The sequence below is a fragment of the Charadrius vociferus genome, unplaced genomic scaffold (assembly GCF_000708025.1).
Source record: "Charadrius vociferus isolate BGI_N301 unplaced genomic scaffold, ASM70802v2 scaffold119, whole genome shotgun sequence".
Classification (NCBI taxonomy): domain Eukaryota; kingdom Metazoa; phylum Chordata; class Aves; order Charadriiformes; family Charadriidae; genus Charadrius; species Charadrius vociferus.
This window is the reverse complement of record NW_009650170.1, coordinates 1,070,506-1,086,198: the sequence shown is the minus strand read 5'-3', so window position 1 is coordinate 1,086,198 and position 15,693 is coordinate 1,070,506. Positions and strand designations below refer to the sequence as shown.

General features: G+C 43.4%; 1 protein-coding gene across 1 annotated transcript; it reads left to right on the top strand.

The window, feature by feature from the left end:
- The first annotated feature begins 49 nt into the window (after positions 1 to 49).
- On the top strand, positions 50 to 10,323 carry SLC25A20 (solute carrier family 25 (carnitine/acylcarnitine translocase), member 20). The gene is made up of 9 exons (XM_009892539.1): positions 50 to 127; positions 361 to 453; positions 2,362 to 2,489; positions 4,372 to 4,462; positions 5,427 to 5,544; positions 6,820 to 6,892; positions 7,480 to 7,589; positions 9,035 to 9,159; positions 9,679 to 10,323. Exons 1-9 carry the CDS (start codon positions 50 to 52, stop codon positions 9,739 to 9,741), a joined length of 879 nt encoding a protein of 292 aa, XP_009890841.1. The 3' UTR covers positions 9,742 to 10,323.
- Positions 10,324 to 15,693: the final 5,370 nt, after the last annotated feature.

Genomic DNA, 15,693 nt, shown 5'->3' with positions numbered 1-15,693 from the left:
GGCCCCCGGTCGGAGAGAGGCCGGGAGTGAGCCTGTGTGTGGAGGGCAAATGGGGGCCCCGAAAGAGAGCGCACCCGCACAGGCAGTGTGTGAGGGAGCTGAGCGGTGGCACGACGTGAGTTCTCAGGTGGGGCTACAATCCTGATGTTATCCCAGCAGTTAATTATTTAATTACATGAACTATTAAATATGTTAAAATTCAATCAATGCAAAAGGTTAAAGTGATGTTAATCTCTCCACCAATATTGTAAAGTCCCATCACAAAACTTACTCCGTAATAGTCACACAGAGGTGTTCTCTGAGTCAAAGTTGAGGTAGTAATATTTAATAAAATAATGTTTTCCTATACCTTCTTGCTAGGTCAGACTGCAAACCCAGCCGAAGCCGCAGCCTGGTCAGCCTCCACTCTATTCTGGGACCTTTGACTGCTTCAGAAAGACTCTTGTTGGGGAGGTACTGTGTTAGCATGTCATCTGTGGTGCCTGCCAAAAATATCAGTTGTTCCTGTACATCGCAGGAATGGAATCGTGTGGGAATGTCGTCCCTCAGAGACTAGAGTTCTTGGGTTATCAGTGTAATCGATTCTAATCAAAATTTTTAAGCAGGTTACAAAACTTGGGGAATACTTAGAATCCATGTGCTCCAGGTGCATGTCTCTTGTTTTGTTAGGAAATGCTTTTGGTTCAAAATACCATAGTATTAATATCTGAAGTTATAGACTGGAGTGAATGTTGGCACTTGTTTGCTGGCTTTGTTCTTGTAGTCGGTGGTATTTGGAGTTCTCTCTGGAAATCCTAAAATAGGCAATGACTTTTGTTGATACAAGCAGTATTTTTACTTTCTTCCATAATGTATTATGCCATCTATGAGAAGGCAGAGGAGCATTAATTTGAGTTAATAGATTATTTGTTCAGTCTTCTTCGGAGGTGGACAGTGGTTTTTGCTTCTGAATCAGCCATATGATGTGATCGAACTATAGTCTATTTTGTTTTTAGAAAGGCACGTGGCCTTGGTTTAAAGACTGTAAGTGACACAGAATCCAGTTTTCTGCTTCGTAAGTTTTCCCAGCAGCTATTTACCAGTCGGAAACAATGGCTATAAAGCCCAACTGTTTGTTTACTAGTCTGAAGTCTGATTTCTAACTACTGGATCTTGTTAGGTAACTCTGTTAAATGAAAGATCTGTCTCATATCTGAAATCTACTTTCATGACGGTATTAACAGGTTGTTATATAACCAAAGTAAATCTTGCTTCCCTGGTCGCTCCCACAAAGCGCTGAAATGCTTTGCTAGCTCTGAATCCCTTGCGGTTTTTAACACCCCTGCTGAAGCACAGACGTCAGAGCCGAACCATAATAATAGCCTTGTGATGTGAAGTTCAAAAGTAATGCTGCCTCTCTACTCCTACTCAATACTCATCAGTTTCTGTAAGGAAAACTATTAAACCTCTCTGCCAAGGCCTTTTGTTTCCCACTGCTTATGGGAAGATTGAGCAGGAGTGTCTGATCTTTGTCAGCAAGATACAATTTCATTACAGAGTCAATTGTGCCTGTTAGCATACAGACACATACTGGGATATACTGATTTATTTGGGGGAGGAAAGAAGGGATAGATGGGCGGAACAGCAAGTATTAAATTTGTGCATGTAGCCTTTATTTAGAAGGATAACTCTCCTTTTTATTAGAAAAGGTTCCGTTCAAAGGCAAGATAGACAAAATAAATACTACTGCTGGGGTCTGCATTAGAATTTTTCCATCTGTGCAGTCTGATGAAGGGAAACATTGGGAATGTAAAGTTGCATGGTGAAAAAGTTTTGACTTGGGGAAGGAAAGGAGAAAAAAATTCAACTCATTCCAAATTGAGTTTATGTGGGGAGTGAAGTGGTTCAGTTAGTCTCACTGGCTCTTCCTTTATCTAAAGAGTGAATTCAATCCAGCATTTTCAGGCTCAGTGTCAGGATTTTACACTAGTGCATTTGATAACTTATTAGTAAACCACATGTATGGGTTTGTATGTATCTGAGAGAGAAGAGTTTTAACACAGTCTATTAGGGCTATTATTCAGATGGCTTTTAACTTAACTTCCTCATACTTGAGATGTAAGTACAGGTGAACAGTATTGGAACAGAAGGGTATAAGTGGTGCCAGTGTTTTCCAGGAAGGATAGCTATTGTCTGTAACAGGCCCTGAGCCTCAGCTAAACATGTGTAATTGCAAATGAACAATAAACCCCGTTATTCCTCTGATTAATTTGACTGACTGATGATACTAACCTGTATTGTAGCCTCTTGCTTCTCAGTAAGTTGAAATGTGTGCGAAGTCTATGCAAAACCAAGTAATTCTTGCGGTAACATTTCTTGCAGGGAGTTCGAGGCTTATATAGAGGAATGGCAGCGCCTATTATTGGAGTGACACCCATGTTTGCTGTGTGCTTCTTTGGATTTGGCTTGGGAAAAAGACTTCAACAGAGAAAACCTGATGACGTTTTGACGTGAGTTTCTGAGTTAACCAGACAGTTGGGAAAGGCACCCTAAGGCTCTTGCAGGCTGCTGTATTGTCACGCACTGAGTTGTGATATAAATTTGTCTCTTCTCCTAGGTTATAAATATAGTTCTAAAAAATAAAACACTCGTGTTTTTTAATGCTTCTGGAAGCGTGGGACTGATAGCACAGGCTAAAAACAGACAGCATGTGGGCAGGTGCTATGCAATTCCCTTTCTACGCAAGAAAGAGCCATTAAGGAACAATTCCGTTTTAGATGAGTACAGTGTGAGTTATATAATGATTGCCTGCCAACAGTCTCGCTATTAACAGAAACTATAGGAGAAATAAATTGATGGTCAAGCAGTCTTGACAACATTCACAGTCCTGATTCTCTGTTCCCTGTTAGTTGTGACTGCTGTGTTCTTACATTAGGATATAATAACAGCCATAGAAATGTTTTATTATTAATTTCTGAAAAGCGGTGTTTATGAGCAGCCCTCCTCTCAGGCGTGTCTAACCTTCTGGAAAAGAGATGGGAAGCCTAGAAAACTTTGTGTGGCTTTCTCCAAGCTAACTTAAGCATGAGGAAAGCCTGCTGCCCATAAAGTACTCCCTTATGTTTTTTTGCTGAATTGTGATTTATAGCTCTACAGGAACAGAACTGTAGCTTAGCAACATTTTATTCTATTATTTATGCAATAGGTAGGAGCCCTGTAAGAAAGCAGGAGTCCATTGTGTTGAGTCAAGCGTGGTGGGGTGGGGAGGTGCAGCTTCTGTTGGAGCCTTTCATTGTTGGAACTGTCATTGTGCCCAACTGTGCTGTACAGCGGGTGCAGACTTGACACAGTAAGATACAATTTGCCTGGGATGTGAGGCCCAAAAATAAAGGTCAGACTCTTAGCACCATGGTTATGGGTCTAGGGACAGGCAGTGGTTCCCCATGCTGATTTTGAAGGCAAGTTTTGGAAGGAAGGAGATGGAGAGAAACCTGAGCATTCTATGTTTTCTGGGGCTGAATAATCCCAAAGTGAGCCAGAAAAATAATAATAATAAGAATAATCCCAAAGTGAGCCAGAAAAATAATAATAATAAAAATAATCCCAAAGCTTAGTTTGAGCAGGAGGTGGATGTGGAATGGTGAGAGGGGTCTGAATGGTTTGGAAGATCTAGTGGGAATTTAAGAGTAAAGAAAGGTGTAAGAATGGAAAAACGTGAATACAATGCCATCTCATCTCTTGGGCAAGTGGAGAGAAGAGGGGGGTGTCGGATTTAGTTAAATTGAGATGTTAGGTCATCTTACTAGGGAAGGTAGCAGGAGACTGGATGTAAAGATCAAGTTTGTGATGGAGAAACTTAGCTTGTTTAAGGGATTTCTGTCATGGAGACTTTGCAACATGAAAGCAGGTGCAGAATGTGTGGGATGATGGCAGGTTGGTAGGACAGACTCGATGGTGGCAGAGACTGAAGGAGTGAGGGACAGAGAGGTTACAGAAAGGAGGCTCATGGCTGCACAAGCAGGGCTACATGTGGAAGCTGGGGTCACAGAGGAGAGCGTGGAGACTGGAGGAGGAGACTTGAGAATAAAAATGAATGGGGAATGCTGTAGCAAAAAATGCAAGTACAAGGAGTATTAGCAAATACAATGGATGTGAAGAGCTGAGTTATGGTTGCTGTGGGAACTAGCACTTTGAATCCTAGAGATCTTAAATGTTTAGCACTAATTACGCATTAATGAGGCACTTCTGCAGTGATCAAAAGCAGTGGATGCATTTCTAGTTCCCCTGTAAGCTTTGTGCGGAATGGCATCATCTGGTGATACAGGAGTCTTTCTGCCCTTTGTTTCCTACGTACTGCGTTGTGTTAGGGTCTTTTCTGTTTCCTCGGGGCAGATATCCTCAGCTGTTTGCTGCTGGCATGTTGTCGGGAGTGTTCACAACAGTAATCATGGCTCCAGGAGAGAGAATCAAGTGCCTTTTACAGGTAAGGCATTGGATGGTGGTGATGGGAATTGAACTTTAGGGACCTTGTCTTTTCATATAAGGAAATTATTTGGCTACAGTATTTACTCTGTTATGGTTTTTGATAGGACTGAGACAACTCTCATTTAATACAACTGTGTCATGAAGAAGCATTATACAAACTTAACATGACTGTATAAGTATCTGCAGCACTCGTTGCTCTCTTCATTTTACAGAGCACAAGCCTTATACAATGTGGTATTATATGAGGCATCAGTGGATGCCTCAGTCCACTTCATTCTGGAAAACTGGACTTTTCCATACTTTGAAACTTTTTCTGAAAAAGCACAAAGCTACTAGATCGTAAGACTCTAGTGTAAAGATTTTCTGTTACTGTGACAGGTTCCCAATAAGGAATGCGTTTCAAATACATGAAATAGTTTTCTAATGTTTGGGTGACTGTTAGCTCTACACCTCCACCAGGGCTTTTAAAGTATTGTTGGAAAATGTAAACCTGAACAAATGAAAATACTGTCTTCAGCAGAGATGGGAAGCTTTGCTTATTTCAGACTATGTTGAACTCGGTGTGGTGTTGGGTTGTCACATGTTAGTTCTGACAGACATATTATCATGGAAACTTTTATACACATAGAAATTTTTTGAATTTCACTAAACTATTTGAAGGCTACTTTTTGTCAGTGCAAGAGTAGAATTACCTAACTGACTTCAGTCACTTCACACTTACGCTGGGGGAAAATAGGGGAGAATCTAGCCACTGTGTGGAACAGTAAACATATCCTCAGCTTGAACAGGAGAGCGCTGTTTGAGGAAATGGCGCAGAGGTTTCATATGCAGGATTGCCTGTGGAATGAGTATGTGCTCTTTCCTCTCTGGAAACATGCACGTGGCTTTCTAACTATTAGCTGAATGGTTGTTCTCCAGCCAGAAACCTTCACTAGTCAGAAACTATCACTTTAATCCTTCAGATCCAGGCAGCTACAGGTGAAACTAAATACAGTGGCTCTTTGGACTGTGCAAAACAGCTGTACCGCGAGGCTGGGATTCGTGGCGTGTACAAGGGGACAGTGCTCACCCTCATGAGAGGTAACTGATGGTCATGTTCTAATGCTTCTTCTGCATGGGGTAGTTTAAGATAATAAGCCTGACATAGTATCATAGATCTCAGTGTCCCTTTAGCCAGTTGGAGATGCTGTGTCACCCTTTTTTTTTTTCTTTTTTTTTTTTCAGTCTGCAGAGCTACTCCAATGCCTCAAAGGGACTGAGAAATAAACATGAGATTCTCAGTGAGTGAGGAAGAGATTAGATGACAAGGATCAGAGGGATGTAGAAAGTAATTAAGATCTGAGAAGCCAAGAGGAATGAGAGACTTCAGGAGAGGAGCAGAGAGAACAAAGAGAAAAGAAAAATAGAGAAGTGGGCTTTTTTTTTTTCTTTTTCTTTTTCTTTTCTTTTCTTTTTTGTTTTCTTCCTTGGGAGAAGGATTGTGACTGTGACTGTTGCTGTATAACGCTGACTGTTTTAAAGATGTGATTGCAGCAGTTATGCTTTCTACCCGCTTAAGTGTGGGTTATTTTGGACTGGGATGTCATGACCCCTCTCACAACAACAACAACAAAGTAATTGTGCCAGACACCAAATCCTTTACATGTTTTGGTACTTTGTCCTTTGTTTGCTGTACTAGGGCAATGTTTTTCAAGGATTTACATGTTTTGGTACTTTGTCCTTTGAAAAGCATTAGATTGTTTGCTGTACTAGGGCAATGTTTTCCAAGGTTAAGCTCAAATTTCTGTATTTTGATACCTCAGTTTAGGGATTTGTTCTATCTTCTGTTTCTCACAGAAGTGTAGCAACTACCAATGTAGCTCTGGCAGTGTTCCTAGCCAGGGGCTGGTTATCCAGTTTAGGCATGAGCTAAGAATGGGCTGCAGGAGTATCTTAAAAAAAAAAACCCAAAACAAACTGAAACCCATCAACTACAAAAAAAACCCCAAAATAGAATCATTAGAACAAATCGCATGCAAGACTCTTGAAGTTCCTCAACTGTTGGGATCTGCTGTGCAGCAAAAGTCTCATTAGCTTACCGACCAGCAGGCAGGTTACAGTCTGATTTGAAAGCCTGCTGACAGAAGTGCTCGGCAACAGATATTTTCCCATTTCTTGCCTTTAGCACCTGCTGTCCCTGGGAAAGTTCAGGCTCCTCTGTCTAGAGCAACAGAAGATTTTATTTTGTTTGTAGAGGAGGTTCAGAAAAGGAATCTGGATGTACTTAGTGGTGTTGCTGAGCTGGCATGGGGCTGCTATGCCTTTAGGCTTCATTTTGTTTCCCACTACTCACAGTCTTTTTTGTTTACCCACTAGACGTCCCAGCCAGCGGAATGTACTTCATGACGTACGAATGGCTGAAGAACATTCTGACCCCTGAGGGACAGAGGTTAGTGAAATCTCACAGTCATCGTTTTCTGAGCTTCCCAGACGCTGCTGCATACTCTCCCCCGCAATGAGATTTAGAGCAGTATCATCAAAACAAATTAAAAAAAAAAAAAAAAAAGGTTGCTCATCTTGTGAGTTGAGCTGTTTTGGTCTGGGGTTAACTGACAATTAAAGTAGTATTCTAAGTTTCTCAGATTCTAACCTTGGATCTTATTAGCCAAGTAAGGAATACTTAAAGTAGTTCTCTTCACTTTCACCCCTGTGGGTGCTCAAAGAGCTGGGGGGTTTTGCTGTTGTTTTTTTTTTTGTTGGTTTGTTTGGCTTTTTTTTCCCCAGAGCATTTGTGTGTGTGTGCTGCTGAATGAAAAGATTTGAACCTTTAGGGTGGAGTTAGTACATTTTGCCCACAGGGCTCTGATTCTTGTAAACCTTGCTCAGATACTGCACTCTGTGTCTGCAGCATTGTGCCGCCTTCTGGCTGTCAGCCAGGCTGCCTCTTTGATTGCCACCTTAGTTAAAATAGATTACTCTTTTTTGTTTTATTTTGGTTTTTCTTTTTCCTCCCACCCCACCCCAATCCTGCCACAGTGTGAGTGACCTCAGTGCGCCTAGGATCCTCTTTGCTGGGGGCCTGGCTGGGATCTTCAACTGGGCAGTTGCCATTCCACCAGACGTGCTGAAATCCCGTTTCCAGACTGGTGAGTTGCACGCCAGCTTGTCACAGCCACACTCAGTGCAGTGCTCCTGGGAATGGGCTGGGCAGCGATGGTAGATGCCATGTGAGCATGGCATCCGGGAGGCAGCACGTCTTGAGCACTGCTTGAGTACACAAGTACATAAAAAACCCAAGTGTGTTCCTAGCTTTTTAGTTGGTTTCCTCGCAAAATTTTGGCAAATCAGGCTGCAATTCTCTGTTTCTCCCTCCCTGTTAATATAACGATCCTGATTCGAGATACATGTTTTGAAACCGAAGCACAGAAGTCATAATAATAGATCTGCTTCTTGTGGCTGTTTATTACAAATGTAGTTCTTTGAGAGGTTTTGTTATTTCACTTCAGACATAGTTGTATAAATTGTAGCCTGTGCTATCTGAAATTTATAGTAACGGGGCATGCCTTGCTGAGAGCATTTATTTAGACTAGCAGATCTGCTCGTAAGTATCTGGTTATAGTGAGGATGGCCCCAGGCCTTGAGCTTCATCGAAGTTTGACAGGTTTTTTCCTTGGTGTCTCTGGGAGTCCTAGTCAATGAATATTTTTGGTACGACTGCTTTTTCTCTGTCTGTGGAATCAGCCCTCCACTGAATGGACGGTAACCATTTTTCTTGAGTCACGGATCATGATAATCTAGTGCAGGAAACTTCTTTTCTTTTTCTCTGAGTAATGGATGCTGTGGTTGTTTTATATCATACCAAGGGCCGAGTGTGAAATACTTTACAACTTCGCATCCTTGTTCCACTGAGCCAATCCCCACTGCTGCTGTATAGATGATGTGTGTTAATGGTGGTTCTGTTTAACTGGATTGGTTTGTGGAGTTCTTGTTCAGAGGGCTGGCAGAGGCGATACTTTCCAGGGAAGTGTCAGGAGAAGGAAGAACTTGTTCTTTGAATAAAATAACTTTTTAAAAACACTTGAGCAAATCTGTGTAACATCAGCATTAAAACAGCCTGTGCTTTTCACTTGAAGTTTGTTGCTATTCTTGACTGCAGCATGTGATAGGATCATTTTCTGTTTCTTATAAACAAATTTCTTCAGTTTTTATGTCTGACCTGTCTCCTAATTGCAGCTCTTGGGAGAGCTGTGATCAGTGGTGCAAGTAAGAGCTCAGACATCCAACCCTGACAAAAGTTACTCTTTTCTTCCCTGCCCCCCAATGAATTGATTAGGTAAATACTTTGTGGTGATGGTGAGCACCTTCCTTCTGTTTACTGTTTATTTTTTGTTTGCATGCTTTGGACTGAAATGCATAACTTTCCCAAGCAGATGTTTTCACAACATAGCTCCAGCAATGCTTGAATTCTGGTGCCACTTAGATGATATAGCAATGTGAACCTGGTGAAAATCCTGGGCTGTTACATACATCACATTCTTTGGCATTTGTGACTGCCACACATCTTAGCTAATGTGTTCTGTCTCCCTTTCAGCTCCTCCAGGAAAATACCCAAATGGCTTTAGAGATGTGCTGAGAGAACTTATCAGAGAGGAAGGAGTTGCATCTCTGTATAAGGGCTTTACAGCTGTAATGATCAGGGCATTTCCCGCTAACGCGGTAAGTAAATTCTGATTCCAGATGCGTTTGGGGACCTGGCCACTCACAGTGAATATTTGCAGTCCGTAGAGGAGACGACTGGCTGCTTGCTGTTATACCATTTCAGTGAGATTCTTGTCACTGCAGGTGCTTTTGGCTGTTGGTGTCCACATTCTAAAAATGTACCTTAATCTAGGGGGAATGCCAAGTAACCTTCCTTCGAAGCTTTTCATGAAAGTCGTTTGTCTTATCCTGATAGTATTTCTTGTCTCATTGTACATCCCCCAGTAGAAGACAGAAATGTGTGGATAAGTTTGGACTGGATTCCCCTTCAATAAATAATGAGCCTAACAGAGTAGAAGTTCTGCCTTTGTGTGAGGGGATATAGTAGTATTCTTGCCCCTGGTCCAAGACCTTTTCTTGTTCTCTTCCTCCTTCCCTGTCAGCCACGTCCAGTGTTTATAGTCCTGTGTTTCAGAAACCTTGTTTGGAGTAGGTTTTTAGAGTCCTTATTTGTTCTATACATTCTCTCTTTTCCAGGCATGTTTTCTTGGTTTTGAAGTTGCTATGAAGTTTCTTAACTGGATTGCACCAGGTCTGTGAAGACTAGCAACTCTTTGGAAATTAGAGAGGAGAAAGAAGAGACTGCAAGTCTGCCTCAAAGGAATAAATGAATGATCACTTGAAGTTTCAGGAATGATTGCTTGCCTAATACCTTTTTGCCTTCCTCACATTCTTTAGGTGGTGCTATGTGCCGTTCAGAAATGTAAGCCGTAGCTCTGAAACAGAGGTGATGATGAGTTAGAGGTGATACACCTGTCTTCTGAGCCAATGTACCACAGCAGTAATGCTGCTAACAGGCAGCTCTCACTATTATACACACTACCTTAAGTACTTCCTCATGGAAGAAGGGGACACTTCTTAAAATGTAATTCTTTATTTACTGAAGAAACATGTAGCTATTAATGCTGAAAAACTTCCTTAAAATAATTGTTTGGCAGTGTGTACTTAACTCTCAGGGCATGAGTTAGCAGCTGCACATGCTAGTATCTACAAGCCACGTCAGATAGCACTCTCATCGCTTGTAGTTTTTGTTGTGGCTATTTCTATGTTGACAGTGGTTTTAATCTTATGCGCATGTAATGCAGCAAACACAGAACTAAGCAGGGGAGGCCAGAGCTACGTTTCAGTGGGTTGCAGGATATTACAGATAGTGTATCGGATCTTGTGCACTGATCTTTTCTGTGGAACTGGGAGGAAAAATGAATTATCCTTAACATTTGTACGAAGCTTTACTGAAGTAGCCGGTGGGGAAATGTGTTTGATCCTGAACTTTTCTCTGAAATCCCTTTCTGTCCCACCGAAGCAAATCCCAAACGTGATTTCAGAAGTACAGCATGGTTCATAGCAACCCACAATATATTTGATTCATTAAATGCTGTGTCCTGGGATTCAATCCCTGACCTGAGAAAATTAAACAGCACTTCCAAGAGCTCAATTTCTCTGACATGAGGGAGATACATGAAGGGGACACTGGCTCTTCGGTCTTGCCTAACTTTTTTCTTGCTCCTGTTCCTTGGTTTTCTCTTAATATCATTAAACATAATCATATTTTCATTTAAGCAATGACTAATGCTAAGAAGCAAAAAGCAACTAATATTTTTGTTTTGATGCAGTGTTATTGGAACTCAATAAACCTAGCTGCTGCTTGGCTACAATGTGTGCTTTGGTTCATTTATTTTTTGCATGGTCGTGCATGGTTAGCTTTGCAAAAGTTTTCCAGTTCTTAATTCTGAGATGTGATTGGGAAATAAGTTGTGCCATGCTATCTTTAATTGTTAACCCCTTGCCTTTTAGCTTTTGGATTTCTGACATGAGCCATGGGAAATGAATGTTTCAGACTTCATGTGTTTGTTTTACAAGTCCCCTTAGGTTCTGTGTTGCGCATGCAACTTTTAAACTGTAAAGCCAGTTCCTGTCCCAAACCACGATACACATTTGGCCTGTGGAAAGTATTTTATGTCTTTCAGGGAGAGGCCTGGAGACAGATAGAGGGGAGTTTAGGGAAAGCGTCTGTCCTGATGGCCCACAGGAAAGGAGGCTGAGAGATTGTCCTTGGTCTGGCGTGGTCCATAGGTCTGTACCATAAGGACACAGTCTTCACATTGGCTTTCCGCAGGCAGGATGAGCCCTGAAAACCTTCCACCCAAAAGTGCTGTGGAAGCCTTGAATACCCTTTTCTTTTCCAATTCTTTGGAAGGACTAGAAGGCAATGTGCCTTCCCCAGAGTCCACCTCTTGTGTTTTACAGGGTGGGGGTGTGAAACCAACGAAGTAGCCCCTGGTGTCGGAAAATCCCAGTTGCTTGGAGCCGCCTCCATGTTCTTGCTGCTGCCTTATCCTCCAGGGACCTTCCTCGTTCCTCCCTGCTTGGTAACCTGCTGCTGCTCTTGCTTCTCGAAGTCACTGCAGCTATGGATGAATGGAATACTTAAAGCATGAATGCTGAGTTAATACTGGCTTGGAGAAGTGGTTATTAAAGGACGTTAAGGTCTCAAATGGTTTTAAACACAATTCTATGCTCACTGAGGCCAAATCAAGAGGACCAGGTCTGCTTTTATGGCTCTGTGCTTCCTGACTGCCAAATGCTGTCCTGTAGTGCTTTGGTACCTTAGCTGCTCTGGCTACCCCTCTGATTTCTGTGCTTGGGCTGTGGTCCCTAGAAGTGTCTTTCAACTTTAAGAAGCGTTAAAAAGCTGATTTTTTTCCTTCCTTTTACTTATGTGTTCTGGAAATACTGACATTTCTTGGGAGGGACAAACGTGCGTCTTCTTAAAATTCCGGATGCTGCTGCTTAGCGCTGCCTATTCCAGCTGCCCTATCCACATCCCGTTGAGCTCCTAATCTTGCAGGAAGCCAGGAAGAACTGAGGCATAATCATTCCTGGTTGTAAATGCTGTTCTAGATCGGTTTATGATGCAGTTGCCCAGCAGATGGCTGTCTGGGGCTGTCAGTGAGATGGACAAACCTGCGGGTCCAAAGGCAAGGTCAGAGGCAAGGAAGCCAGCGCAGCAGCTGCTGCTGGCAGGCCCCTGTCTCTGTTGGTGGCAGCTGCAACTTCTCCACTTGGGCTGGAAAAGTTTTACGTCTCTGTCAGGACAGACGGGCAGCTGGAAGGCACAAGGCTCTTCTCCACATCTGTCCTGCTGAGGCAGACCGTGATCCTCCATGCGTGGTGATGAGCTGTGCGTTGGGGTGCTCCCTCCCACCCCAATCCTATTAGTCTGGAGGGCTGCAGTCTGCGAAAAACATTTAATTCTTGGAAATCAAATCAGGGACTAGTAACGCCCTGGATTCAGTTGCTGGGGTTAAGAGCACAGCTCCTCCATCAGGGCTCTGAGGAGCCTTCTCTTAGTCCGGGTGCTGGCCTCTTGCCTGGTGCTCCAGCACTCACCTTGGCTGTGCAGTCACCAGCTCAGGCGCGCCTGTCTGTGGCCTTCGGCAGTGCCTGCTCTGAAAGACTGAGAAATTCCCTACGGTCTCTAGTACTTCAGTCGTTACTAGTAACTTTAAACTCTCTCCCTTTTGACAAACTATCCTTTTTAATACTTTTTTTTTTTTTTAAAAAAAAGCATTTCAGATCCTTTTTCCAATTTCAATTATCCTAATTTTATTCTCCCTAATCTGAATTTTTTGCAGAGCTTTGTGTTTTGCATGATAAAATCCTGGCTGTTTAACACGCTTGATTTCATTTGATGCTTTTGGATGAAGTAAAACATGGAAGAAGGAAATCGGAGATGAGGGGCCGCTTTCCAAAAACAGTGGTGGGAGGAGAGGAGCTTTGGGAAGGCTGATCAGACACATCTGCTTGTTTGTTCAAAACCTGAAACCCAGGCACCCTGGAAATGTTTAAAAATCTGCTCACGTCTCTCAAGATTCTGCCATACAAAGTTTGCCAAATCCTTGCCCCTGGTATGTGCCGTCTCGGAACAAGAGAGGGATTTTTAACACAGGTACAGTTTCCTGAACCCTGAGGACTCTCTTGCTGTCAAAAGCCCAGCTTTGTATCCAAATGTTGTTTTCTAATTGCCCAGCTTCTGGTGGGAATTGAGGTAACATATGTACAGCGTAATGGTACGCAGCAGCAGCAGGCAAGCTGGGTCTCGTACCAACAATGGATACCGATGACATTTGTCTTTACGTTCCCTGTGCTGATAGTATATGTTTTTGCTATATCAAAATCAGCACAGAGTTCCACACAATGCTTGTGCTGTACATCTGCCCGGCCCATCCTGCTTTGATGCGAGTGATTTTTCCAGTGGTGATTCAAAGTGCCTGGAAGCGTTCCAGAAGTAATCCATGATACATAAATCTTCCATGCTTTTGCCTTTCAAATCTTCCATGCTTCCATTTCTCTGCCCATTCTCTGCAAGTGGCTTTTGTGTACACTCAGCGTTGCTATATTGACGGAAAGGTCCTTGGAATACCCCTGACAAGTCAGTCTTGATCAAATTTGACTAATTAAAGGAAGCTGCCTGTGGGAGGATGACTACAGACTCTCCAGTTTGGAAAGGACGTTGCATGGGAGATATTACACACAGTGAGTAACGTGAAGAGGGTGCATTTACTCATATTTCTCACAGTACAAGACATACAGTGTGTCCAGTGAAGTTATCAAGCAATATTTAAAGTAAAAATACTTTTTATATATTGTGTGCAATTAAGCTATACAGGCCATCGCCACAGAATGCGAAGTGCTTTAAAAAAAAAAAAAATCATGGAAGAACAGTTCATTGGGAACTATTGAAAACTGATACGGCTACGAAGTCTTGCACAAGAAGTTCCTGAATTGCGGGTTGACAGGAACTGGGAGAGTGTGCTAGGGAAGCCGCATCGAGTGCTTTATTTCTTGTGTTCTTTTCCTAAGCATCTGCTGCTGGCCACTGCCCTCTGATCTGATCTTTGATAGTTTGTCTGGCATTCTTACGATACAATGGGCAAAATCCTGAGTGGTTCTGTGGGGTCTGCACACAGGAGGATGGGCTGGCTGTGTACCTTCTTGGTAACAACATACGCTAGGACAAAGCACCAGTTATGGCTTTGCATGTGCCCAGTTGGTCCATAAACAATTCAGTTTCCCATTTTTACATTGTTCTTACTATCTGCTGCCAGGTAAGTGGACTCCTACAGCAATAGGCTGTTTGTGCAGGTGAGGGACCAGCCTTGGGCAGAGCCTGAGGAAAGTGGCTTTCACCACAATATGGTTCACAGGATGACAGAGGAGTTGAGGTTGGAAGGCATCACTGGAGATGATCCAGTCCAACCCCCCTGCTCCAAGGAGGGCCCACTACAGCAGGCTGCCCAGGACTGTGTCCAGTTAAGTTTTTAATATCTTCAAGAACAGAAATTCCACAGCCTCTTGGTGCAGCCTTCTCTGGTGAGCAATCACCTTCACAGCAAAATGAGTTCTCTCTTATGTTTAAGTGGAATTTCCTGTATTTCAATTTGTGTCCTGACACTGGACACCACTGAGAAGAGTCTGGCTCCTTCTAAAATCCCTCCTGTCAGGTATCAACAGACATTGGTAAGATCCTCCTAGAGTCTTCTCTTCTCCAAGCTGAACAATTCCAGCACTCTTGGCCTCTCCTCATATTGCAGATGCTCCAGCCCCTTCATCATCTTTGCACTGCTTCGCTGGACTGCTCTGGTATGTCCATGTCTCTCTTGTACTGGGAAGCCCAGGACCTAGGACTGCAGATGTGGCCTCCACAGGGCTGAGTGGAGGGAAGGATCACTTTCCATGATCCACTGGCTATGTTCTTCCTAAAGCAGCCCAGTAGGCTGGTGGCTGCCTTTGCCATAAGGGTATGTTGGTGGCCCATGCTCAACATTTTCTCCTCTGGGACCCTCATGGCCTTTGCTGCATGGCTTCCCAGCTGGTCCCCCTGCAGCGTTGACTCATGCATGGGGTTATTCCTCCCCAGGCGCAGGATTTTGTACTTCGCTTTGGCAAACTTCATGTGATTCCTGTTGGTCCAGCTCTCCATCCTGTTGAGGGCTCTCTGAATGGTGCTACAAACCTCTGGGGTATCAACCAGCCCTCCTGACTTGGCATCATCTGCAAACTTGCTGTGGATGCACTCTGTTCCATCCTCCAGGTGACTAATGAAGATGTTACACAGTAGTGGCCCCAGTACTCACCCTGGGGTACACCTCTAGTGACTGCCCTCATCACGAGTCACCTGGACTTCATGCTGCTCATCCCAACCCTCACAGCCTGGCAGCTCAGTCACTTTTCAGTCCACTGGTCTAATCTCTCCTTCACTACTTAGTCCAGGGGTATGTCATGAGAGACAGCATCCAGAGCCTTGCCAAAGCCAAGATAAACTACCTCCACTGCTCTCCTCTCATCCACTGAGCCAGTCATCTCACCGTCGATGACTTTCCTGCTGGTCTTGGGGGCCCAGGATTGCTGAGGCCACTCCTGCCAGCAGCTGTAGAAGAAATACCACAATAAACTGTCGGCAGGCATTTTGGAGCTGTCCTACAGCAAGTG

Bases quoted from the DNA above. Each gene is read 5' to 3' on its own strand.
- SLC25A20 (XM_009892539.1), top strand. From the start codon at position 50: ATGGGGGCCCCGAAAGAGAGCGCACCCGCACAGGCAGTGTGTGAGGGA. The intron at 5,545-6,819 runs GTAACTGATGGT...TTTACCCACTAG, and splicing joins AGTGCTCACCCTCATGAGAG to ACGTCCCAGCCAGCGGAATG. The intron at 6,893-7,479 runs GTTAGTGAAATC...ATCCTGCCACAG, and splicing joins CTGACCCCTGAGGGACAGAG to TGTGAGTGACCTCAGTGCGC.